General features: G+C 33.4%; 1 protein-coding gene and 1 pseudogene across 4 annotated transcripts in view; one reads left to right on the plus strand and one right to left on the minus strand.

Annotated features, from left to right (window-relative positions):
• CUNH18orf25 (chromosome unknown C18orf25 homolog) overlaps nt 1-21,301 on the plus strand; it is a 62,332-nt gene that overhangs the window by 17,291 nt on the left and 23,740 nt on the right. For all 4 annotated transcript variants that reach the window (XM_016147793.2, XM_016147795.2, XM_016147794.2 and 1 more), the window contains exon 2: nt 2,366-3,150. In XM_016147793.2, the coding sequence (XP_016003279.1) occupies nt 2,436-3,150 (715 nt within the window). In that variant the 5' untranslated portion in view covers nt 2,366-2,435. The remainder of the gene's footprint in view (nt 1-2,365; nt 3,151-21,301) is intronic.
• LOC118610262 lies at nt 2,118-2,236 on the minus strand (annotated as a pseudogene).

Consider the following 21,301-nt stretch of genomic DNA (forward strand, 5'->3'; position numbering starts at 1 on the left):
ATTCTTTATGGCCACATTGTGTGGACATACACACAATAAGCTAATTATTTATGTGTACAGTTTATGTTTAATGCCAGTGTTCTCGATTGATTTGGGCATACTTAAGTGGTTGTTTTTTAAGCAGCAGAGGTCATTATAAATCTCAGTAAACACTTAAATTCGAGGCATTTGAAATGAAAGGTAATCATTTAATTAATGTGTCATATTGAAAGACATAGATGTTGTCATGTTTTCTTAAAAGGCAAAATAGCCTGGGTTTATTTGTGCTATCCACACATCATGATAATTTATTTACAGAAGAAACAAGACTTTTATGGTCATCTTAATAAATTTACTTTTCAACGTATTATAATATTACATAGTTTGAAAAGGTCCGGTGGCTTCTGCTTTCAAAAATTAGAGACTTTCGACCCTCGTGTATGTGGCTAATCTTAATTTCAGTTTTTGAGTATATTTCTCAGATTTTTCAACTTTAAGAAAAAGCTTTATTCCAGAATATATAACTTCGTTCTCTACAGAAAAACCAATCCTCATTTTAATTCAGTTAGAAAATCTTGGTTTATTCCTCATACCTGGGGCTATTTCATGCCTCTGAATATTTTATTTCCTGTTTGTATTGCCAGCATGCTTCATTTATGACACTGGTAGTTTGTTGGTTTAACTATTACTCCCTCTGTTGGCTTTCAGAAATGTTACATTCCTTTTGTAATGGTATTAGGAATAACATTTATGCTTATTTTTATTTAATTCAAAAATTAGTAATGATGCAGATGTGCTTGTGAAATAGGCTATATATGGGATTGTTTTAAATTAATAAATGTTTCTAGTGGCTGTAAGTGTTCTGGTTTTCATGAGTGTGTTAAGGTAAATTTCATCCAAATGCCTGTTTTATCAGTAGCCGAGAACAGGGCCATGAAAAACAAAAAACAAGTATTTAGAAAATTTGTGTTTATACTAAGCAAAAGGTAGGCTTGGCATGTTAGATCAATAAAAGGATTTTTCAGATATTTTCTAGTTGCTGCCTACCATCTATTGAACTATCAAGTAACTCTGAAGTGATGATGTCTTAGTGTACCTGACTAGCATACCATTTAGCTTAATGTGTATGTCTGTGACCTATGAAACATCATGATAATTGCCTTTAACATCATATGTACAGGTCGATGTATTTACTTGCCTTTACATTCTTAGCATTCTCTGAAAACCTACCAGTTAATGAAGTTTGCACTGTACAGGTCACAACTCTTAAAGAGTATGTCCTCTTTCTCCATGATTAAGTGGAATTGTAATACTGTAGGGTAGGGGTGTTAAGTTCTAAAGTTAGCATACAAAGTAGAAATGTGTGTAGGGTGTTATCTATCAAACCTCTTAAGTCATTCATGGAATAGAGTGTACTAAGTTTTTAAGTTCACAAAATAGTTGGTCTATGTTTAGTGGCTGTTTATGTATAAACACTGGACTTGCATTCAGCATGATGAGAGAGGTATGTGGGAATTAGGAAGGACTGAGGGAACAACAGATTCAGGCCTTTCATGTCAGTTCCCTCTAGAGCAACCCCTATTAAGAGGAATGGCAGACAGGTTTGATGCATTTAACTACTCAGATCGCTCGTTTGTCAAATGCACCTAGTTGAAGTTTTTAAAAATGTAAATCTGCATTTGATGCTATTGCGCTTTAACTTCCCCCCTTTCCTTTCTTTGATGAGTTGAGTATAAAAGTGGTCATTCCAGTTAACTTGTTTTCTAGACCAGAGTTTTAAAGCATTCTTTGTCATTTATATCAAAGTCAAAACATACATACTAACTCTATTAGAATTTTGAGGATCCCTTTCTTAAACACTTTAAATTTTAAAGCTGAAAGTCTTTGGTTGCTTGCTGGCCTTGCAATTTTAGGAATGGAGGATTAACATGCCATTTTTGGTAGCTGTGTAGGTTAGCATTTTAATAATACTAAGTCTTGAATTTGACTGTTGATGAATATGTGAAGATATACATCTTTTATTTTTATTTAATTATTTTTTATTTTTTAGGCGAGACAACCCTTGGTTGACCTCACAGATTGCCAGGACCTTGTCAGTTTACAATTCTATTTTTTATTTTTTATTTTTTATTTTTTTATGCTTACAGCACCTGGTCTTCCTAGGTGGTCTCCCATCCAAGTACTAACCAGGCCCAACCCCGCTTATCTTTTGAGATCAGACAGGATCAGTCTTGTTCAGGGTAGCATGGCTGTAGACGATACAGATACACATATTTTAAAGCCCTGTGTGATGATAATTTTTGCCACCCACTCAGAAAGGTAGATATGTTGTGTTGATGAAATAATTTGCCATTTCTGCTTATTGATTTTGTGTGTTTTTGTACAGGTTGTTTTCCTGTTGCATCTTTGACATAGTTTCCTAGACCCTGCTCCATGATTTAACTCGAACGTCTGAAATGAAGATGGAGGAGGCAGTGGGAAAAGTTGAAGAACTCATCGAGTCTGAAGTCCCACCAAAAACATCCGAACAAGAGACAGCTAAGGAGGAAGATGGATCTGTAGAATTGGAACCTCAAGTTCAGAAAGATGGCGTAGTGGATTCTACAGTTCTTTCTTCAATGCCCTGCTTATTGATGGAACTGAGAAGGGACTCTTCTGAGTCTCAGTTAGCATCCACAGAGAGTGACAAGCCGACAGCTGGCCGAGTTTATGAGAGTGACTCCTCTAATCACTGCATGCTTTCCCCTTCCTCTAGTGGTCACCTGGCTGATTCAGATACGTTGTCTTCTGCAGAAGAGAATGAACCCTCCCAGGCAGAAACAACGGTAGAAGGAGACCCTTCTGGAGTGTCTGGTGCCACAGTTGGGCGTAAGTCTCGGAGGTCCCGATCTGAAAGTGAAACATCCACTATGGCTGCCAAGAAAAACCGGCAATCCAGTGATAAACAGAATGGCCGAGTTGCCAAGGTTAAAGGTCACCGGAGCCAAAAGCACAAGGAGAGAATCAGGCTACTGAGGCAGAAACGGGAGGCTGCTGCGCGTAAGAAATATAACCTGTTGCAGGACAGTAGTACCAGTGATAGTGACCTGACTTGTGACTCAAGCACGAGCTCATCAGATGATGATGAAGAGGTTTCAGGGAGCAGCAAGACAATCACTGCAGAGATACCAGGTAGAGGATGTTTTTTAAACTGACTGTAGAGCACTTGATAGCATTTCTCAGCTATCAGGCTCAGTGCTCAGTTAGATGAGTGACACTTGAAAAAATCCAGGAAACCTGCAGCTCTGTAAATTTGAAGACTGCAGTGTACTAACAAGACATGGCCAATTAAAAAACCTGTTCTGAGGTTTCCAGTGCACTTTAGCACATCAAAAAAAAAAAATTAAATGGTTAATGATAGAGACAAGATTATTTTTAAGTAATGGAATTTTCCATAAGTCTCTTTTGCTGTAACACATTACCTGATCTCCCATCATTGCCTTTTTAGCACTGCTTAGATTTAATACTCATTGTTCAGCATTATTACTAAGTACATTTTCCTCAGGAATTAGGCACCTTGCTTAATTATATAGCCACTGCACTCCAGCTTGTGGTGTCTAAAATAACATGTTTTTCTGTTAGTTTCTAATAACTATTCCTCCTAAAACAGTAGTTTTATGTTTTTCCTCTATTCAGTGCATGATAAGCTAGTTTTCCTTGTTGCACATTTTTTTAGTTCTAAGTTGTCACTCGCACTGAAAATGGTTTTTTGCAGAACTTTTCCCTTACTCTCTGAAGCTTTAAAAAGTTTGATAGAAATTGCTTGTTCCAGGTCTCATTGGTATAAGAATTTAATTTACTACATGTTTGACATATCTGCTTTCTCCATATTATCATATCTGGTACTGTGCACTACAAAGGCAGTCTTGAGATTTCATAGTGAAAGAAAGATGAGGTCTGAACTGTTCTTAATTGGTGAATCCTCATTATGGAAGAGACTTATGATTAGGAACATTTCGTAACTTATACTTAGTAGATCATGACAGAATTGTTTATCGTAACATTCAAGGGGGAAGTTTTGGTTTTCAAAGTTTTATGGGTTACTATGTTTTTTCCTCTTAGTTTTCTGAAAGGTTTTTTGTTTCGACACATAAAGACAGCATATTGCTGATATACAAAGAGTATTTCAAGAAAAAGAATATTGGTTTATTAAACCTGTAGCTAACCAAAACTTATATAAACTCAGTAACAAGAATGATTTGTTTTAAAGCACTTTGTAAGTCTTTTAACTTATAATAATAAAAGTTTCATCCATATAGTATACTAAATATGAGTTTTTAAGTCATTAGAAATGCTTACTGTTTTAATAATATATTGAATTCCTATGATAGTTCCTTGTGTTAAAATAAGTGTGTAGGGGGATAGGATTTAATTGAAACTCATCAGTTGAATGCATGAGAGAAGCAGACTTTGGGTTGTTCTATGGCAGGCTGTAGGTATATTTTTTTACATTTACTATTTTTAAGAAAACTTTATTAATGCCTGTAAAATTGTTTATTCATTTATTCCTGTGTTCTAATCTGTTAATACCACGATGGATCTCTTGATACAGTACTTAATTCCACTCACTAAACAGATTTTTATGTAACCACCCCAGTACCTTACCTTTTTGTGGGAAGGGAGAAGAAGGTAGATGAACAAAATTCTCTTTGAAGATAGACTCCATTGTAGAGGTGGCATGAGAAGTGTCTTCTTATTTGACTTACATTGGTTGATTGAGTATGCTTTGTTCATATTTGCCAAACCTTTTTGTTAATTGACTGCCTGACCAGTGTGTAAATCTTTTAAAACACTAGTGGTCGCCTTTTTTTAGTCTGTTCTGAATTATATACTAACCAAAACACCAAAGTAAATTATTTAGATCTGTAATTTAGTTTCTGGTGTTCACACCATTTAGTAAGTTTGTAGCTTTTGAAAATACATAGTTTTCTAAGGTAATTATGGAGAATCAAATTGTGGGGTAGGAAGCAGGGTTGCTGTATATGACTGCCTAGGCTGCGTGCAGCACAGTTTCAGGAGGTGCTATTCACATAAGACAGGTATGAGTGGGCTTTCCTGGAATGATGCAAAGCAGCAAAGGTGGAGCAGCCCGAATTTAAATATTAGGAAGTTTATTTCAACTGTCCATATTGTTACCCCAGAAAAATCGTGACATTGTGCATTTTTAATGATTATTTGTGCCTCAGTTTCCTGAATCACACTAAAACTGTGGAGAAGGGAGATACACTCAACCTTATAGCCAGGGCAGTTGTTGCAAAGTTCTGTAAATTGTAAAGATAGGATAAATTATGAACTGATTTGAGTGCGACAGCATGGACATTCAGGTGAACCTTAAACTGGATGTGCCTAACTGAATCTCTTGGATGTTGAAATTTGAATCCAGCTATTTACACAGAATGGAAACCAAGAGGAAAAGTAAAAACAGATTCTTGCTATACTCTTTTGTCAAGGTAATCTAATTTTAATAATTCAGAAAATGCTTTATTTATAAACTTTTGTTTGGCAGCAACTTAAATGTTGAAGGCATTATGCTAAGTGTTCCCTTATGCCAAATAATTTAACAATTAATGCATTTTCTTTTAGGAGTGAAAACAAATAATGATGAAGACCTATATATAGTGCATGATAATGCTTAATAATTGTGTTTGCTATCTGGGCAACCGATGTTTATGAAAACTTTTTTTATTTAACAGTTAACTGGCAAACAACTTAGTTTGTACACTAGACCATTCTTTCCTTGAAATTTTTGAAAATATATTACTGTTTGGAGGTATCATACCAGGATAATTCTGGCAGTTCTTTCATTTGAGGGACTTGAAGATGAGCAAAAATAAAGTAATATGTAGTGAATATTAATGTAAAAATACTATGAGGTGGTCTTGGGTATTCAAGGCTTTTATCAGATAACTCATTTATCTTTATAGATTATCTTTTTGTACTGTTAATCTCTTTGCCATTTTTGATTAGAGTATTATTTCTCCAGGTTGAGGAGTTCTCTGCAAAATCACTTTGAAACTAGATCTGTAAAGTCTGCTCTTGCAGAGAATTTTGATTTTAGTGAATATGAATAATGGACATCAGATTTCATTCAGTTCAACAGATTCTCTGAACAGACTAACTTATATGCATCACTCAGTGTACATGGGCAGTGGGGAAAGGTTTTTTCAGTAACTTGTTTTTCATAAATATTTAGCCTAGAGTAAATGTTAGGGTAACTTCATCTTGACCCGTTTTTGTATGGTTTAATAGTTACCATATAAATGCCTACTCAGTGAGGCCCCAAAAATAGTATCCACTTTGGTAGGTAAGGGTCAGTCGTCCTGGCAGACACTAGTTAGAAAACCTAATTGGTCTGTTTTGGAGAATGCTGGGGAGGCTGTTGAGGACAACTGTCTGAGATCACCTGAATTCCCAAACCGTGTGGCCAGGCTAGAACAGCTTTAGCCCCACCTAAGCCAGAATCTCACCACTCATTATTCACCATACACATTTATGCACTAAAATGCATTGTGATATTTATCTCACATTCTTTCTCAGGTAGATATTTATGCTTGATCAATTAACTCTTGCTTAGAAATTTAAAAAATAAAAAATTTTAGGTAGTAAATCCTTTATAGAAAGTTCTGAAAATGTGAAATAGAAGATTAAAATCACCCATAATCCTGTTTTTGTTAACATTTGAGTATGTTACCTTCCATGATATATAACAAAATTTATCAAACTGTGTATGCATACTTCTTTTTTCCTTTTCCTCTTAACATTGCATGTTGAGCATTTAATCAAAGCACAGTATTCTCTCTAAAACTTTTTTTTTTTTTTTAATAGTTCAGCTAACTGTAAGATAACTTCCCAAACATTGATCCTTTGGGGCTGTTTCCAGTTTTTTGCTATTATGAGAAAGGGCAAGAACACTCAGCCTTTTGACACATACTGCCAAACTGCTTTTTAAGACTATATTAAGTCTGTTCCATTTAGGAACTTGAGTATTTGTTGCCTTTTATTCTTACTATTGAGTTTCTTGCTGATTTGATGGAAGAATTGTATTTTAGCATTAATTTGCATTTCTTTGATCACTAGTGAAGTTGAAAAATCATGTTTGGGCATTTGTATTCTTTTGGTATGCAGTCTTCATGTTTTTTGCATGTTTTCCTCTGCCACATTTATTTTTCTTATGATTTATGAGGCTTCTTAACCTGTTAGGGATTGAATTACTTGGAAAAAATTTAATATCATTTAAGCAATAGGAACTTATGGTGGAAGATAAGATCCCCCCAAACCCACACTGGGAATACCATGACCTTTTTCCTGAAGTAGCTAAAAGCTCCACTTCCCCATTTTAAGCCTTTTATAATCTAGGCATATTTTAGTAGCTATTTAGGAGACTCACTAAATACATTCGTAACAAAACACTGAGACTAATCAGATAAAAACTGCTTATTTTCAGCTTAGTAAATGCAAACAAATCAGGTTAAATCCAAGCACTTTTCAATCTTGTTGTATATTAAGATCACTTGGGGAACACTAAAAACTTAAGATGCTCAGGCCCTACTCTAGACCAATTAAATCAGCATCTCTGGGTCTGACACAGGCATCAGCATGTTTTCCTCAGCTTTTGGTGATATAATTGACATATAATATTATGTAAGTTTAAGGTGTATGCGTGATTGATATATGTTTATATTGTGGAAGGATTACCACAGTAAGGTTAGTTCACACACCCATCACTTCACATATTAGAATTTATGGGCATTGAGAACTTTTAAGATCTGCTTTCAGCAACTTTCAGATATACAGTTGTTAACTGTAGTCATCATGTTGCACATTATGTCCTCAGAACTTATGCATCTTATAGCTGGAAGTTTGTACCCTTCGATCACCTTTGCCCATCCTCCCCTCCCCCTAACCACCAGTTTGCTGTTTCTATGAGTTCGTTTTTTTGAGATGCCACATACAAATGAAATCATACAGTATTTGTCTTTTTCTGTCTGACTTATTTCACTTAGCATAAATGCATCAGCATTTTTAAAGTTCCCCCTTTGATGACAGTGAGCATCCAGGGCTGAGAACTCAGTCGAGCAGTGATATTTTAAGTCACCCATAGCCCAAAATTTATCACGAAACTAGTAATCTGATTCAGTTAAGTTCTGTTATTGCTCTTGGTTATCAAGTTCTGGTCAATGGAGTCTCGTTTTTAAAAAATTATTCTAAAAACCACAGTTCTACATTAATTAACAAGCATGAGCACTTTTTTAATTTAAGGGATTATTTTAAAAGCATGTGTTGTTTAAATGTGATTTTCTCTATGCTACAATGTCTGGATAGGTAATGTTACTTGAAGTAACATTACTTTAAGAAGCTTTGCTATCTCTTACTGGTGGCTGTCCTTTCACAACCTCTAATGTTAAAGCACCAAGGTATTATTTTCTGCCTGCTTTTCCTATTATTTTCTAAAGTTAGTGCCGATATTAACTCTATATATGCAGAAGCATAAGCTTTGCTTTCGATATGATTCTTTTTCTCAAAGTGGGATATATCTTAGTATTAATAAAAGAACATATATGCGTTTAAGGTGAAATATGGTCCCCGTTTTTTTTTTTTTCTTTTTTTAATAGACTTTATTTTTTAGGGTAGTTTTAGGTTCACAGCAAAATGGAGCAGAAAGTGTTAAGATTTCCCAAATATCTCCTGCCCTCACACATGCATAGCTTTCTCCACTATCAGTGTCCCCCACCAGAGTGGTACATTTGTTAAAATTGACACACCTACATTGACACATCACTGTCACTCAGAGTCCATAGGTTACATTAGGTTTCACTCTTGCTATTGTACATTCTGTGGGTTTTGACAAATGTGTAATTGGTCCCTGTTTTTAAGATCTCGAATTACCTTACTTATCAATGTTTGTTGCTTGTAGTCATCTTTGAGGCTGAAACTTATCTCACTGTCCCTAGCATAAGTATTCCCACACCATTTTCTGAATCAAGCCTTTAAATATACATTTTTCATTGTTTGTTGAAAAATAAGCAATGCTAGAATATGAAACAGATCAAAGTAGCCATCTGATTTCCTGTCCTGTTAAGTTCAGCCAGCACTTAAATTGAGGATAAACTGCTTAAAGAAAAGTTTCATATTATTTAAATTCCATTTAGTATTTCAATAAGCCAAATATACTACACTGTGGGGAAAGGTACTCCCTTCTTGAAGAAGTTTACTTATAAACAAGATTTTTTTTTTTTTAACACAAAGAAAAGGAATGGAGTAATTGAGAAAAGGAATAAGATGAAGTCAGAGGGAAGGTTGGTAATAATAAACTTTGTGAGGCTTTTAATTGCTAGTTAGAATAGTGCTAAAAGTTTTGTCCTATCCTTTTAGACATTGAAAAGAGGTGGCATGACTGATTAAACAGTTCTTATTGTCTAGGAGAAACAATACTGAGACCTGGTAAATTTTTCTTTTGTATCTTCATAAAAAGCCACTGTAAGATAAAGTGAACCATATTTTCAGAAACATCTGAAGTTAATTGTAATAGAGCACTTCGTAGATCTATTTTTTATAAGACTTCTCGATATAGATGGCATAAGGCCAAGATTGATTGATTCTATCAGTTATTCATTTATTCATCAAATATATGAGCACTTACTATGAAGCATTGGAAATGCACCAGTGAATAAAATATTCCTGCCCTCATTGATCCTAATCTCTTTTGAAGAGACAGACAATAAACAAATTTATCATATGCTATCAGGTAGGAATATACACTATGAATAATAATAAAGCAGGATATAAGAGATAAAGATTGTCTTGGGATGGGCTAGAAAAGCCATTTTGGATAGCGTAGTCAAATTGTCTGAGGAGGTAACCTTATTAATAGCTCCCTGAGGAAATGAAGAGTTCAATATAATTTGATTTTTTAGAGACCCAAAATATATGTGACTCAAACCAAAGGTGATCTGGCCTAGATCAAGGATAAAACTATTTGTAGAGGAGCGTATCCTAAACTGAAATCCTATAAAAACACTTTTACTGGATGTCAGTAGCTGTACACCGTGCACAGATTTGGAAAGTGCTGGCTCATGTGGAAACAGGTTTCTTTACTGTAGGACAATTCAGCCACTAATGTGCTCTCCAGAGGGGCTGGCTGGATAGCTTATCATACCAGATTTCACTGCAAAACTTTTATTTTTGAGATATACCTTTTAACACCCTTGCCTACTAGACCATTTTTTGTAAAAAGCTGACCCAGAGATATACATGAATTGTGTGTATCCTTTATGTGGTTTTCTATAAGGAATTTTTTAAACCTTAAAACAAGAGTGTTTGATAAGACTCAGTCAGCTAAGAATTATTGTGTAGTGATTTATAATGGGCCAGCTGCCAAAACGACTTAGCATTTTAAAGTAAGAAAAATAAAAATATTCCAGGTTACAGTAGTTTTCAACCAAGGCTGTACATTTAAATGACCTGGGGCACTTAAAACAAAACAAACTTACAATGCTTTGAAGCCCACCTAGGTTTTGGTTTTGTTAAACCACTCCTGGTTTTTATGTGTTTAGACAAGGTTGAAAACCACTGTTATAGGTTAATAGTTTTTGTATAGTAACAGAGTGTGTGTTCATTCCCAGGCCAGATAGAGCGAAGCTATGAAAAATGGTAGTGTTATGTTAGTTGTTTTATTTTTTCTTGGAATTATTTGCTTTTGTGTAGTTAAGTGCTGCTAATTAATGCTCTATTCATATGGCTGTTCTTAGTAATGCTTATGCTATTTTCCTGAATAAGCATGTCTTAATAAAAATATAATTTTCTGAATTAATGATGTTTTATCAAATGGGCTCAATGTCTTTAAAGCTAACGTCATTCATGCTGGGGGATCTGAAGGAGCACCCAGGGAAATTCCAGGATTACTTGACTGGGGTGCTGTGTGAGATAGGAACTGCATAGGCAGTGTCCTAGAAGAGGCCATGAGCTGTTTTTCCGAGATGCAGAGGCAGACAGAGAAGTTCCATGTATGGATGGAAAAGTTAACTCACCTTGACATTGGGGAAGAGAACAATCTGCTCCTGGAACCCCGGGAACTTAAAATGCAGCTAGTTGGCCAAAGCATTTCCCCTATCACTCCATCAGGTGCTTACATTGCAGATGCCTGATTTCCAAGAACTGCTACTGCAGGCCTTTGATTCTTTTGTGACTTGTGGGAATGTTGACAGTACATTAGAATTCCCAAACACTTGTAACAGTTTTTCAACTAACTTTGCTGAAAATGGAAATATTTCAGAACAACTTGTGAATCTATCACAAAATTGTGTTAACTGCTTTTTGGATTGTGTAAGAAAGAATATGCTTTTGCTCATTGTAAGTTTCTTTTGATTATGTTTTAAAAATTATAATAGTAAATAGTTTCTTTTTAAAAAATTAGATTTTCAGAACAAAGCAGAATTTGACATTTTAGTTTGAGTTTTGTTATATAGGTTGGAACATAGAACCACATTTATATGATAATAGCAATGAACCTTATTTTATACTTTTTCATGCCAAAATATATACATATATATAGGGAGTCTTAGTGAATCCAGATAAGTAAGTAGTTAATTTCTTGAGAATCTTTTAGCATTTATTTAATATAAATACTTTTGACTTGTTTCTTCCAGTGGGAGGAGTCACATAATCCCACTCTGTCAGAGATCATGAATGAATGTACTGCATGAACATTTTTATATCATTCTTCCACTTGTCATTTAATGAACTATGTTGCTTCAGTGAATTATGATATTAGATAGCATTCATATGCAGGAAGAATGAATGAATTTTTGAGCAAATATATGCTTTATACCTACCATGTAAGACACTGTAGAGAAAGCAGATTAGATTGGAGTTTGGTATCATGCATGAGAAAAACAATCTTTTTCATTGCTACACAGATGAATTTTTATCTTGAGCTCTTATCTTAAAGCTCAATGCCTGAGGCAATAGCCTGGCAGACATCATCCAGTGAAATTGGTACCCTATGAGAAAGGGTAACTCTAGAGGAAACAGATGAAATAGTCACTCTTTTAAAGGGTATGTACTGAACGAGTTTTAAGTTACTAGTGACTAAGTGTATTAGCTAATGTGCTACCAATTTGATTTTGTTTTCAATCCCCGGAGTGAAAATAAACGACTTTTTGGCATGTTGAAGGGCCCGTGGAGTGTGTCAAAGGGAGAAAAATATCACAGGATTGAAAGTCTTGCAACATCATATCTGTTTGTATGTGTAGCCTAGGATTGGGAAATACTGGTATTTTATCTTTTCTGCATTGGCGGGAATATTGTGAAAAATAGTTAATTTAGGATGAACTATTTCAATAGGAACATATAACTTTGCTAACACTAACTGGATTTTTAAATATTGTGCTTTCTACTGGATTTACTTATAATAAAAATATTACTTTTCAAATTTATAACAATAATTTCTCAATATGAAAAAAAGTTAGTTATTTTAATATATAATAAAGTTGCAGCTTTGGAAAAAATTTAATTTGTTTTGTAAGAGGAAAGATAGGTGGTATGTTTGGAGTTTCATATATAAACAATCAAGACCTTTATTTTAATAATTTATCAGTAACTTTATTCAGAAAAACTGTCACCACTTTTTAATTCAGTCCTACATGCAGATATTTGCAACTTGTAAATTAACTGTAATAGACTGAGCTCATTTTATTTTTCTTTTCTAGTTTTGAACTGAAAGGTAACTATGTAATTTAATATTTTCTTTTTAGAACTTGATATATGAGAATTGAGAGTTATCTTTGGGGAAGGCTTGTTAATGTGCTTAGTTCTTTTTTAAGAATATATGTATGAATTGATGAAAAAGACTAGAAGTTTCTTTTTTATTGTGTAATGACTGTCATATTTCCTGAATGTAATATTTGACAAATAGGGGTAAGGTTTAAATACTAATGCAACTTAAAATAAATTTCTTAACATGCTAAGCTCTTGCATAATGTTAATATGACTTTTCACCAGAAAATATATAGGGGTTTATTATAACCAATGGGTTTTTCTCTGAAATAATAGTGCAACACTTGTAAACTATTTCAGCTAATATTTTTTTTTTTAATCAAATTTTATATCAGCAGGCAGAACATATTGCTTTTGGATGACCAGTTTTTAACTAATTCTATAATCTTAAAGTTGAGATGTTTTCAGGGAAGCTTGTTCTGTCTTCAACTTTTTACTGGGGTCTCAGATTTTACTAGACATGGTATTTTAGACAAAATGTTAATTTCAGCATGTTAACATGACTACTTATTTATGCATGTGTAAACTGCGTCAAACACGTAACAAGTTTCTTTTTTGTTTCATGATTTAATAATTGATATATTAAGGATGTCTTGAAATGCTTTTTATTTTTAAAATAGAAAATATGAATTCATCTTTTAAGAATTAATATATAGACACATTATTCCTAGTATTGACTAGATATATTCTAATTTTTGTTATCAGATAATTAAGTTATAGTTTTGTTGCCTTTAAAAGAAAAATGAAAAATTTCAATGGAATGGAAGGTTTTATTTTTATTTTATTGAGCTATAATTGACATACAACATTGTTATTTTCAGGTGTACACCATAATGACTCAATATTTTTATGTATTGAGAATTGATCACAGTAAGTCTAGGTAAATCTGTCACAATACATAGAGATTATTTTTGTGTGTCAAGAACTTTTAAGATTTTTAGCAATGTTCAAGTATACAATACAGTGTTGCTAAGTATAGAAGTTTGCATCTTTTGACTTCCTTTACCCATACACCCCCACCCTCCACCCACCACCTCTGGCAACCCCAATCTCTGAGCTTGGTTTTCTTTATCCCCCCTCCTCCCTCCCCCTCTATCTTTTTCTTTTTACATTCTGGCTGTAAGTGAGAACATGTGGCACTTGTCTTTGTCTTAGGATAGTACCCTCAAGGTTCATCCATGTTGTTGCAAATGGCAAGGATTCATTCTTTTTTGTGGCTGAATAATTTTCCTATCATATATATGTGTATATGTTTGTGTATGAACATCGCATTTTCTTTATCCATTGATGGACACTTATTTCTATGTCTTGGCTATTGTAAATGATGCCGTAATGAACATGATGATGCATATATCTTTGCAAGGTAATGTTTTTGTTTTCTTTGGATAAGTACCCAGAAGTGGAATCACTAGATCATATGGTAGTTCTATTTTTAATTTTTTGAAGACCTTCTATATGGTTTTCCATACTGGCTGCACCAGTTTACATTCCCACCAACAGTACACAAGAGTTCAAATGTAGGTTTTAATATTTGTTATTCAAGCTAAGAATTAACATTTTGAACATTTAGAAGGTGTTAAATACTAATAATTTTGGGAAACCTTTCTACAAAATTTTGCATGAAGATTTTCTGAAAAGAGAGGTTTTGGTAAAAAGAAAAGGAACACCAGAATACATTGATTTAATTCATAGGTCGTATGCCAAAATAGTAAAATCTGTTTAAAAATAAAATTTGATAATTTGTGGTATGGAAGTTTACTCTTAATTTCGTAGCAGAAACATATATACTGGTTTATCATGGTTTTCAGTTTCTCACAGGGCCTTGAAAATGTGTTGCTGTCTTAGGAGTATTGTTTTGAAAAACAATGTTTTTACGAGTTGTGCTTTAAAAAGATTACACATTTTCCAGATTACATAATTTAAAAATTCTTTCAAAAGAATCGTTTTTGTTTTATGGACATGAAAAGCAGCATCAAGTATTTGAAGTAGTTTTAATACTTTTTTTTAAAAAACTGTTGTGTTGTGGATTATTGAATTCTTTCACTGAGGCAAAGTTTGTATTCCTAAAATAAGTACTTATAAGTACTTAATACTTAGAAGTAGGAATTACTTTTGTATTGTATGGTGACATTTTTATGTAGGTATTGTTTTAGATGTGCCTTGTTGTCTTCCCTTAATTTACTTTGAATTCCTTTAATTTTCTTTGAATTTTAAGGATAAGGAGTATGTCCTATTTGGACTCCTTTGTTGTCTAGTAAGGGTTAATACTGGAAAGAAACTTCTTTCAACCTATAACATTAATCTAGACACAGTTTAAATGCTGTTTAAGAATAAATTTGATATCTGGATTATTTCATTCCTCTGGTATGTGCATATTGAGTTTAGTTGCTGGTATTTAAAAGAAGGCATTCATTACTCCTTCACTAAAGGTAAATATGTTTTCTGATCACCTGTCTTTAGACTGCTTTCTGCCTAGTTTCTACTAATTCAGTGTTCTAGGATGTTAAATACCTAATCATTTTAAGAGAATTTAACCGGCAGATTAAAACGATCTGGTTATTTGAACTACTTTAGATAATAACTCTCTTAATTTTATTGATGCACATTTGTGTACATTATTAAAATTAAGTATAATGAAAGCTCAAATAAAAATTTAATTTCGAACATAATGCAGTGAAATTGAAATCTTGAGATTTAATATTTTGCTTGAAGTGGGGCCCCTCCTTAGAAGTAGAATAAAGGATTCTGTCATTTTGGGTCTCCAAGAGAAAAGCCTGTTTTTTGGTAACCAATCCAGAGGAATGAGCCTCGTCTCAAGGGGGTGTGTGTGTGTGTGTGTGTGTGTGTGTGTGTGTGTGTAATAATTCTGTATTTGTATTATTAGAGTTGACAAGTTGCTGGAGACATAACTGTGCAGTAATGTACAGGGATTTTAATAGATTCAGATCATTAATATAATACCCATTCATTGTTTCCTAAGTGCAATAAAAAAATGTTGCCAACAAATAAACCTAATTAGAGTGAATAAATTGGAGGAAGAAGAGCCTTTTTGTTTGTTTGTTTGTTTGTTTGTTTGTTAATGCAAGGTTTTGGACCTCTTGTTTGTTTTACTAGCAGACTGAGTAAAAAAGAATATACAAAAACCTTTCTTGCTTCATTGCTTTTGTCATTCCTAATTGGTATGTAGATTTGACAGCAATGGTCTCTGAAAATAGATATATCTCAATTTACATGAGATTTATTACTTAAAATTTGTATGCAAGCCAGAATATTAGAAGTGAATTCGTTTAAATTTGCTTGTTAATTAAAGAAATACTATAGTGAATCCTTTTGTTGACCAAACAGCACCCCAGATTGATATTCCTGATAATTTTTATTTTTAATATCAACTGAATTTCCTTAATGGTACAGGTACATGAAAGTTATAGGAAAGGTGGTATACAGGCTTTATGCTATCATCATTTTTTAGACTAACAAATTATAGTCAAGTTATCTTAAAGAAGGTGACCATTTAAGTAATTGTGTCTGTTATGTTTTGTTTGGCTTATGTTGATTTTCCTATCTCCCGATTGTGTTATTTAAATGGTACAGTAAGGGCACAGTGAAAAAGATTTTATGGAATGCCACATGGCAGAAAACACTGTATCAGAATGATATCAGCAAATTTATTAAAATTTATTAAATTTATTATTAAATTAGTTATATAAAAATTGTTCTCAGAAAGAAATTCTTTTCAAAATCCCCTCCAGAACTGGCATATATGCCTGCAGTCATTGTATAGATAAGAAATTTGTGTTTTAAATTTGTCCAGAGCAGTTGTATATGAGTTGTAAATGAGCTAAATAGCTTGAGTTTCTATATGTACTTTTAACTTTTTTCTTGATTTTTGTTTTTAATTCCTCTGAAGTTTAGGAAAGTTAATGGGGATTTACACCAAATTTAGTTTACTAGTATTGAGTTGAACTTTTTATATTAAGTTACCACAACATAAATAGAAGACATTCTAAACAATGAAGGAATAATAATCCATGAGGAAATGTATTTTTTGGTAACAAAGTCTTATTCATATTATAACTTTAAGATTTGGGAAGAATGTTATCAAATTACTGTGATTTTTATTTTATTGCATTTTCTTTATACTTTTTATCTAACTACATTTGAAGTGTAATAAAATAACCTAAATAAATAAAAAATTTTAAAAGGAAGTGTTTCTCGTTAACTCTGTTGAGGACGGTGGTGTTATATTAGTGTTTACCAGTTAATTCACATTAACGTGGGTCAGGAAACCTGCTTTTCCATAATGAGTTTGTAGTCAGTATAACTAATAATAGATTTTACATGATTTTGGTATACTTTTCAAGGTTTTATGTAACTGGTATATTGAATAAGGAAATAACACAATACCAATGCTAACAAAAGGTCAAGATTCTTTTATATATCCTACTAAGTGATCTTATTAACAATTGAAGAAAATTTGGAAAATAACAAAATTTAGACTGCTTTGAGGAGTAATTAAAAAGCTAGAATGGATGAATCCTTAGCAGAGTACATGGACATAGGGATGTAGCTAAAATGTCATCTTTCTGTGTTTTTTCTTCGTGAATGTAGTGCAGATATTTGCTTTGTTCTCTGTAGATCTGGATCCCCAAAGCAGTATGTCATGGATCTGTTCCTGAAATAGATAAATTGAAAGATTGTGCCCTCTTCTAGTGCCCTTTCTGTATTTATAAGTTTTCTTGAATATCTAGATAAATTACCTGAGCTATCTTTTTTGAGTAACCATTTGATTCCTTTTTACCAACTATGTAGTTAGTGGTGAAGGATTAAAGTTAAATTGGTTTTCTTTCTTGTGATCAACTTTTAAACTACTCTGATAATTTTCAATATTTGCTTTTATCTCTATGATCCTTTCAAAATTAATTTTTCATCAGTGTCATAGGTAACATTTTGGGTGGACAAAATGACCTGTCATTGACTAGTATGATGTAAGGACATATCCAGTCCTTAAAACTTTATTCCCAACTTGGAATCTTCATAATGTCTGAATTTTTAGTAATTGAGATGTGTATGATGGAAAAAGTACAAAATAAATATTGTTTTATTTTAAAAATGACAGCTCCCAAACAATTTCAGCGCATATTGCTGCATTTCATTTCCACTTAGCCCTATTTCTCAAAAAAAATTTTTTTAACTACAATAGCTTTATGATGTTATTCTGAAGAAAATATACACAATGCAGTTTCCGGTATTTAAAGATTTTTTTTCTAGGTATGACACTTTTCTATACAGATTTTTGTCTTTTCTAGTTGATGTAATCCTCTTTTCTAAGATACTTTGGAAATACTGCTTTCTATTTTTGCAAATTGTTCTATGTATATTTTTATATTTTGATTGATAGCAATAAAAATACAGTATAAATAGTTTTGTACTTACTGCAGATATAAATTTTTGTCTTGGTAAATATTTTGATGTGTAATGAAAAAGGTGTTTTTTCTTGGATAAGTTCTAAAATGCAAATTCCCTTCTGCAAGTCTTGAGATTGGCCTTTTCTCTCAGTGCACACCTATTCCCCCCACCTGGTCGCCGCACACACAGTCTGCCTTCTTAGACACTTTGGCCCATTCTTTAAAGTGGAACTTTTTTTGACTCTCATTGTTTGGATTGAGGCCTAGTGTGATTTTCACCCCCTCCCCCTTTCTCTCGATGATGGAGATAATGGCACTGGACCTAGGCCTTTTTAAAATTACTATAGCGACAGAGCCTGTATGGGATCATTTGGCAATAATAACAGGACAGATTTTTCCTCTCCTAGTGTGGGATTTGAGGTTGGCTGTAGTAGTACGGAGAGAAGAAATTTCCTCTGAGCTTTATTATATATTACTATAGCCATAGAAATGGAAGTCAAAGGGGCAAACCATGTATTGGTTGGTTCGTTGTCCCACCTTTCCTTCGGCCTAAGACTTTAGCAATAGAGAGAGGAGGAGTGATGTTTCCAGGTATCTTGGGGATATAGGGAAATTCCTGTTCCTAGATCTAATTAGACTTCATACTGGGAGGCTGACAATATTTGTGTTAGTGGAAGGCCCCTATAGGATGCTAAATATGAAATATGAAATAATCCAAAATGATCTCTATTTGTCTTTGAAACACTTGTATGTGAATACATGTAAGCTGACATTTCATTTCAGACAAAAATAAAAATCTAAAAGCCACAATCGTGATGATCTCATTAATTCCAGCAAAGCATTTACTTAACAAGTTGGGTGAATCTATGACCCATATAAGGCACGAGCCCAGGCAGTGATGTTTTCGCAAAGCTTTTTTGGCATGTACAGTAGAGTTTACATGCAAAGTAAGCAAGCAAAACAGTGAAATAGGGCAGGCACTTATTATAATGGAAAGGTGGGGCAGTGAACCAATATTTGAACTCCTATTGTGTTTTGTCTTCTTTAACCCCAACCATAACCCAGTGAAGAAACCGAGTCATATAGCTAAGGAGTAGGCAGGACTTTAACCTATGTGTTTGCTGACAGAAATCTTTGTGTACTTCCTGTGCTGCTCCCAGTCTCATCCTGTATATTCCTCATTCCTTCAGCACGGAAAACAACTGTAATCTATTTTGATTCCACCTAACCCAGGACTCAAATTTCTCATCCGTAAAATGAGAGTGGTAAATTATGTAATTACCTTATAAAGTTTTAAAACTCTATGCTTTTGATTGTCATCTGTAAGGAGAGATTTGTCTGGGATAAAAGTAGTGTAGGATGTTAGGTTTTGTTTTTCTTTATTTTTGTTTTTGTGATTCATAGTGTTGCCATGAAATTTAGAAGAGAACCTATTCGAAAGAAAACATTCATAAACATTTGATGGCAATACAAAAGTTTTAAGGCTGTAAAAGGGTAAACCTCATTATCAGGAATATGTGATGACACAGATGTGTCTCCATTTTGGTACTTGAAAAGTTAGAACCTATTTATGGGCTAGGAGATCAGTGAGAGGATACAAACCTATTCCTAGCATAAAGTGGATGATGTTCTCACATAAAAAAAATAGTCGGTGAATTTTTCGACCTTTAATTTTCTTGCCTTGTAAGGAGCAGTAAAATTTCAAAATATTCCAGCAGGAGAAATAGCCCTTTAACCACAGACCAAATAGTTACTAACTAATCGTGTTAAATTTACCTTTATAGGAAGATGCTTCTAATGATTATACAAAAACTAGTGAGTTCATTATTATGAATTTTTGTTTTAAGATTGTAACAGTGGTAAGAGGTAGCAGGAGAATGTGGAGTTTGGATAATCTTAAATGTTGTAAATGTGGAATGTTCTTGCATTGATGAATAAATTGTAAATTGGAAATGTTTTCATATGTAGCATTACTTGAAGTGACTAGATGTTTTATAAAGTCAAAATAATCTTAGTAGCAGTGCAATTATTTAACAGCATAGAGGAATATATTCCATCCTGTAATAAATTGACAGAGTCATGTCAGAAGCATAGGTAGCTGCTTCTGTTATCAATGTGCTGAATTTTTCTAGCTCCTCTTCAGTAGTTGGACTTTTTTTTCAAGAGGTACTCCTTTTACAAGGCAGATAATGTCACTACAGGATCTGACCTGTCTTTTAATTCTGCTATGGAGCAAGAGCCACATTTTAAAAGAATATTACAAATTATCACCATCAGTTGGTTAATATTCGCTTAGTAGTTCAAAATCCACACCCTGCTGCTAAGTGCATTAAGTAATCTTGGTTTGCTAATGAAAAGTGTAAGGTGACCTTGGAACATAAGATTCTTAATTGTGGTTTCTTGGAAGACAAAGTTGGAAAGGCAACTACTTGAATAAAGTTTATATAGTATTGACTTGTCATCACTTGAATATACTGGAAATGAAAAATGACAGTGATAATCATTTGTTTTAACTGTTAAGTATAATTAAAATATGAAAATATTACTGTCTTTGTTTATGATGAATACAAAATTTAAGCTAAGCTATAAGGTGTGCTGTTTGGAAATATGGAAGATGCAAGAATGAAGCCAGATAACAAGTTTATACTTGTATTTCCTACTGATGAAGACTTTCAGACAAGTTATTTCCATGGGTAGGTGATATCACTCTGCATGTACATATACACTTAATACTTCTTTTGCATGATTATACATGTAAGAGTGGTACAATTTTGACTTGACTGTTGACCTGTTGCCTCAATTTGGTGGTTGCGGTGGTAGGGGATGTGGGGCAAGTGGCTGTGAGTGGTATTAGTGATATAAATTTTAAACTAAATCACTAATTTTTTGTAAACACAAAACACTTAAAAAATAAAGCCCTTTTAAAAATAGAACATTTGGTCAAATAGTCAATATTGTACTTGACCTTCATATCTCTGCACCCAAATATTTGGACGTCACATAGTTCCTTTATTCCATAATAATCATTTTGAACTCTGACGAGAACTCCATAAATGATACAGCTTTCTTTTCTTTTTTAGAAAAGAAAAACCTCAAACATGAAT

This window comes from Rousettus aegyptiacus, unplaced genomic scaffold (genome assembly GCF_014176215.1).
Source record: "Rousettus aegyptiacus isolate mRouAeg1 unplaced genomic scaffold, mRouAeg1.p scaffold_m13_p_12, whole genome shotgun sequence".
NCBI classification, from domain to species: Eukaryota; Metazoa; Chordata; class Mammalia; order Chiroptera; family Pteropodidae; genus Rousettus; species Rousettus aegyptiacus.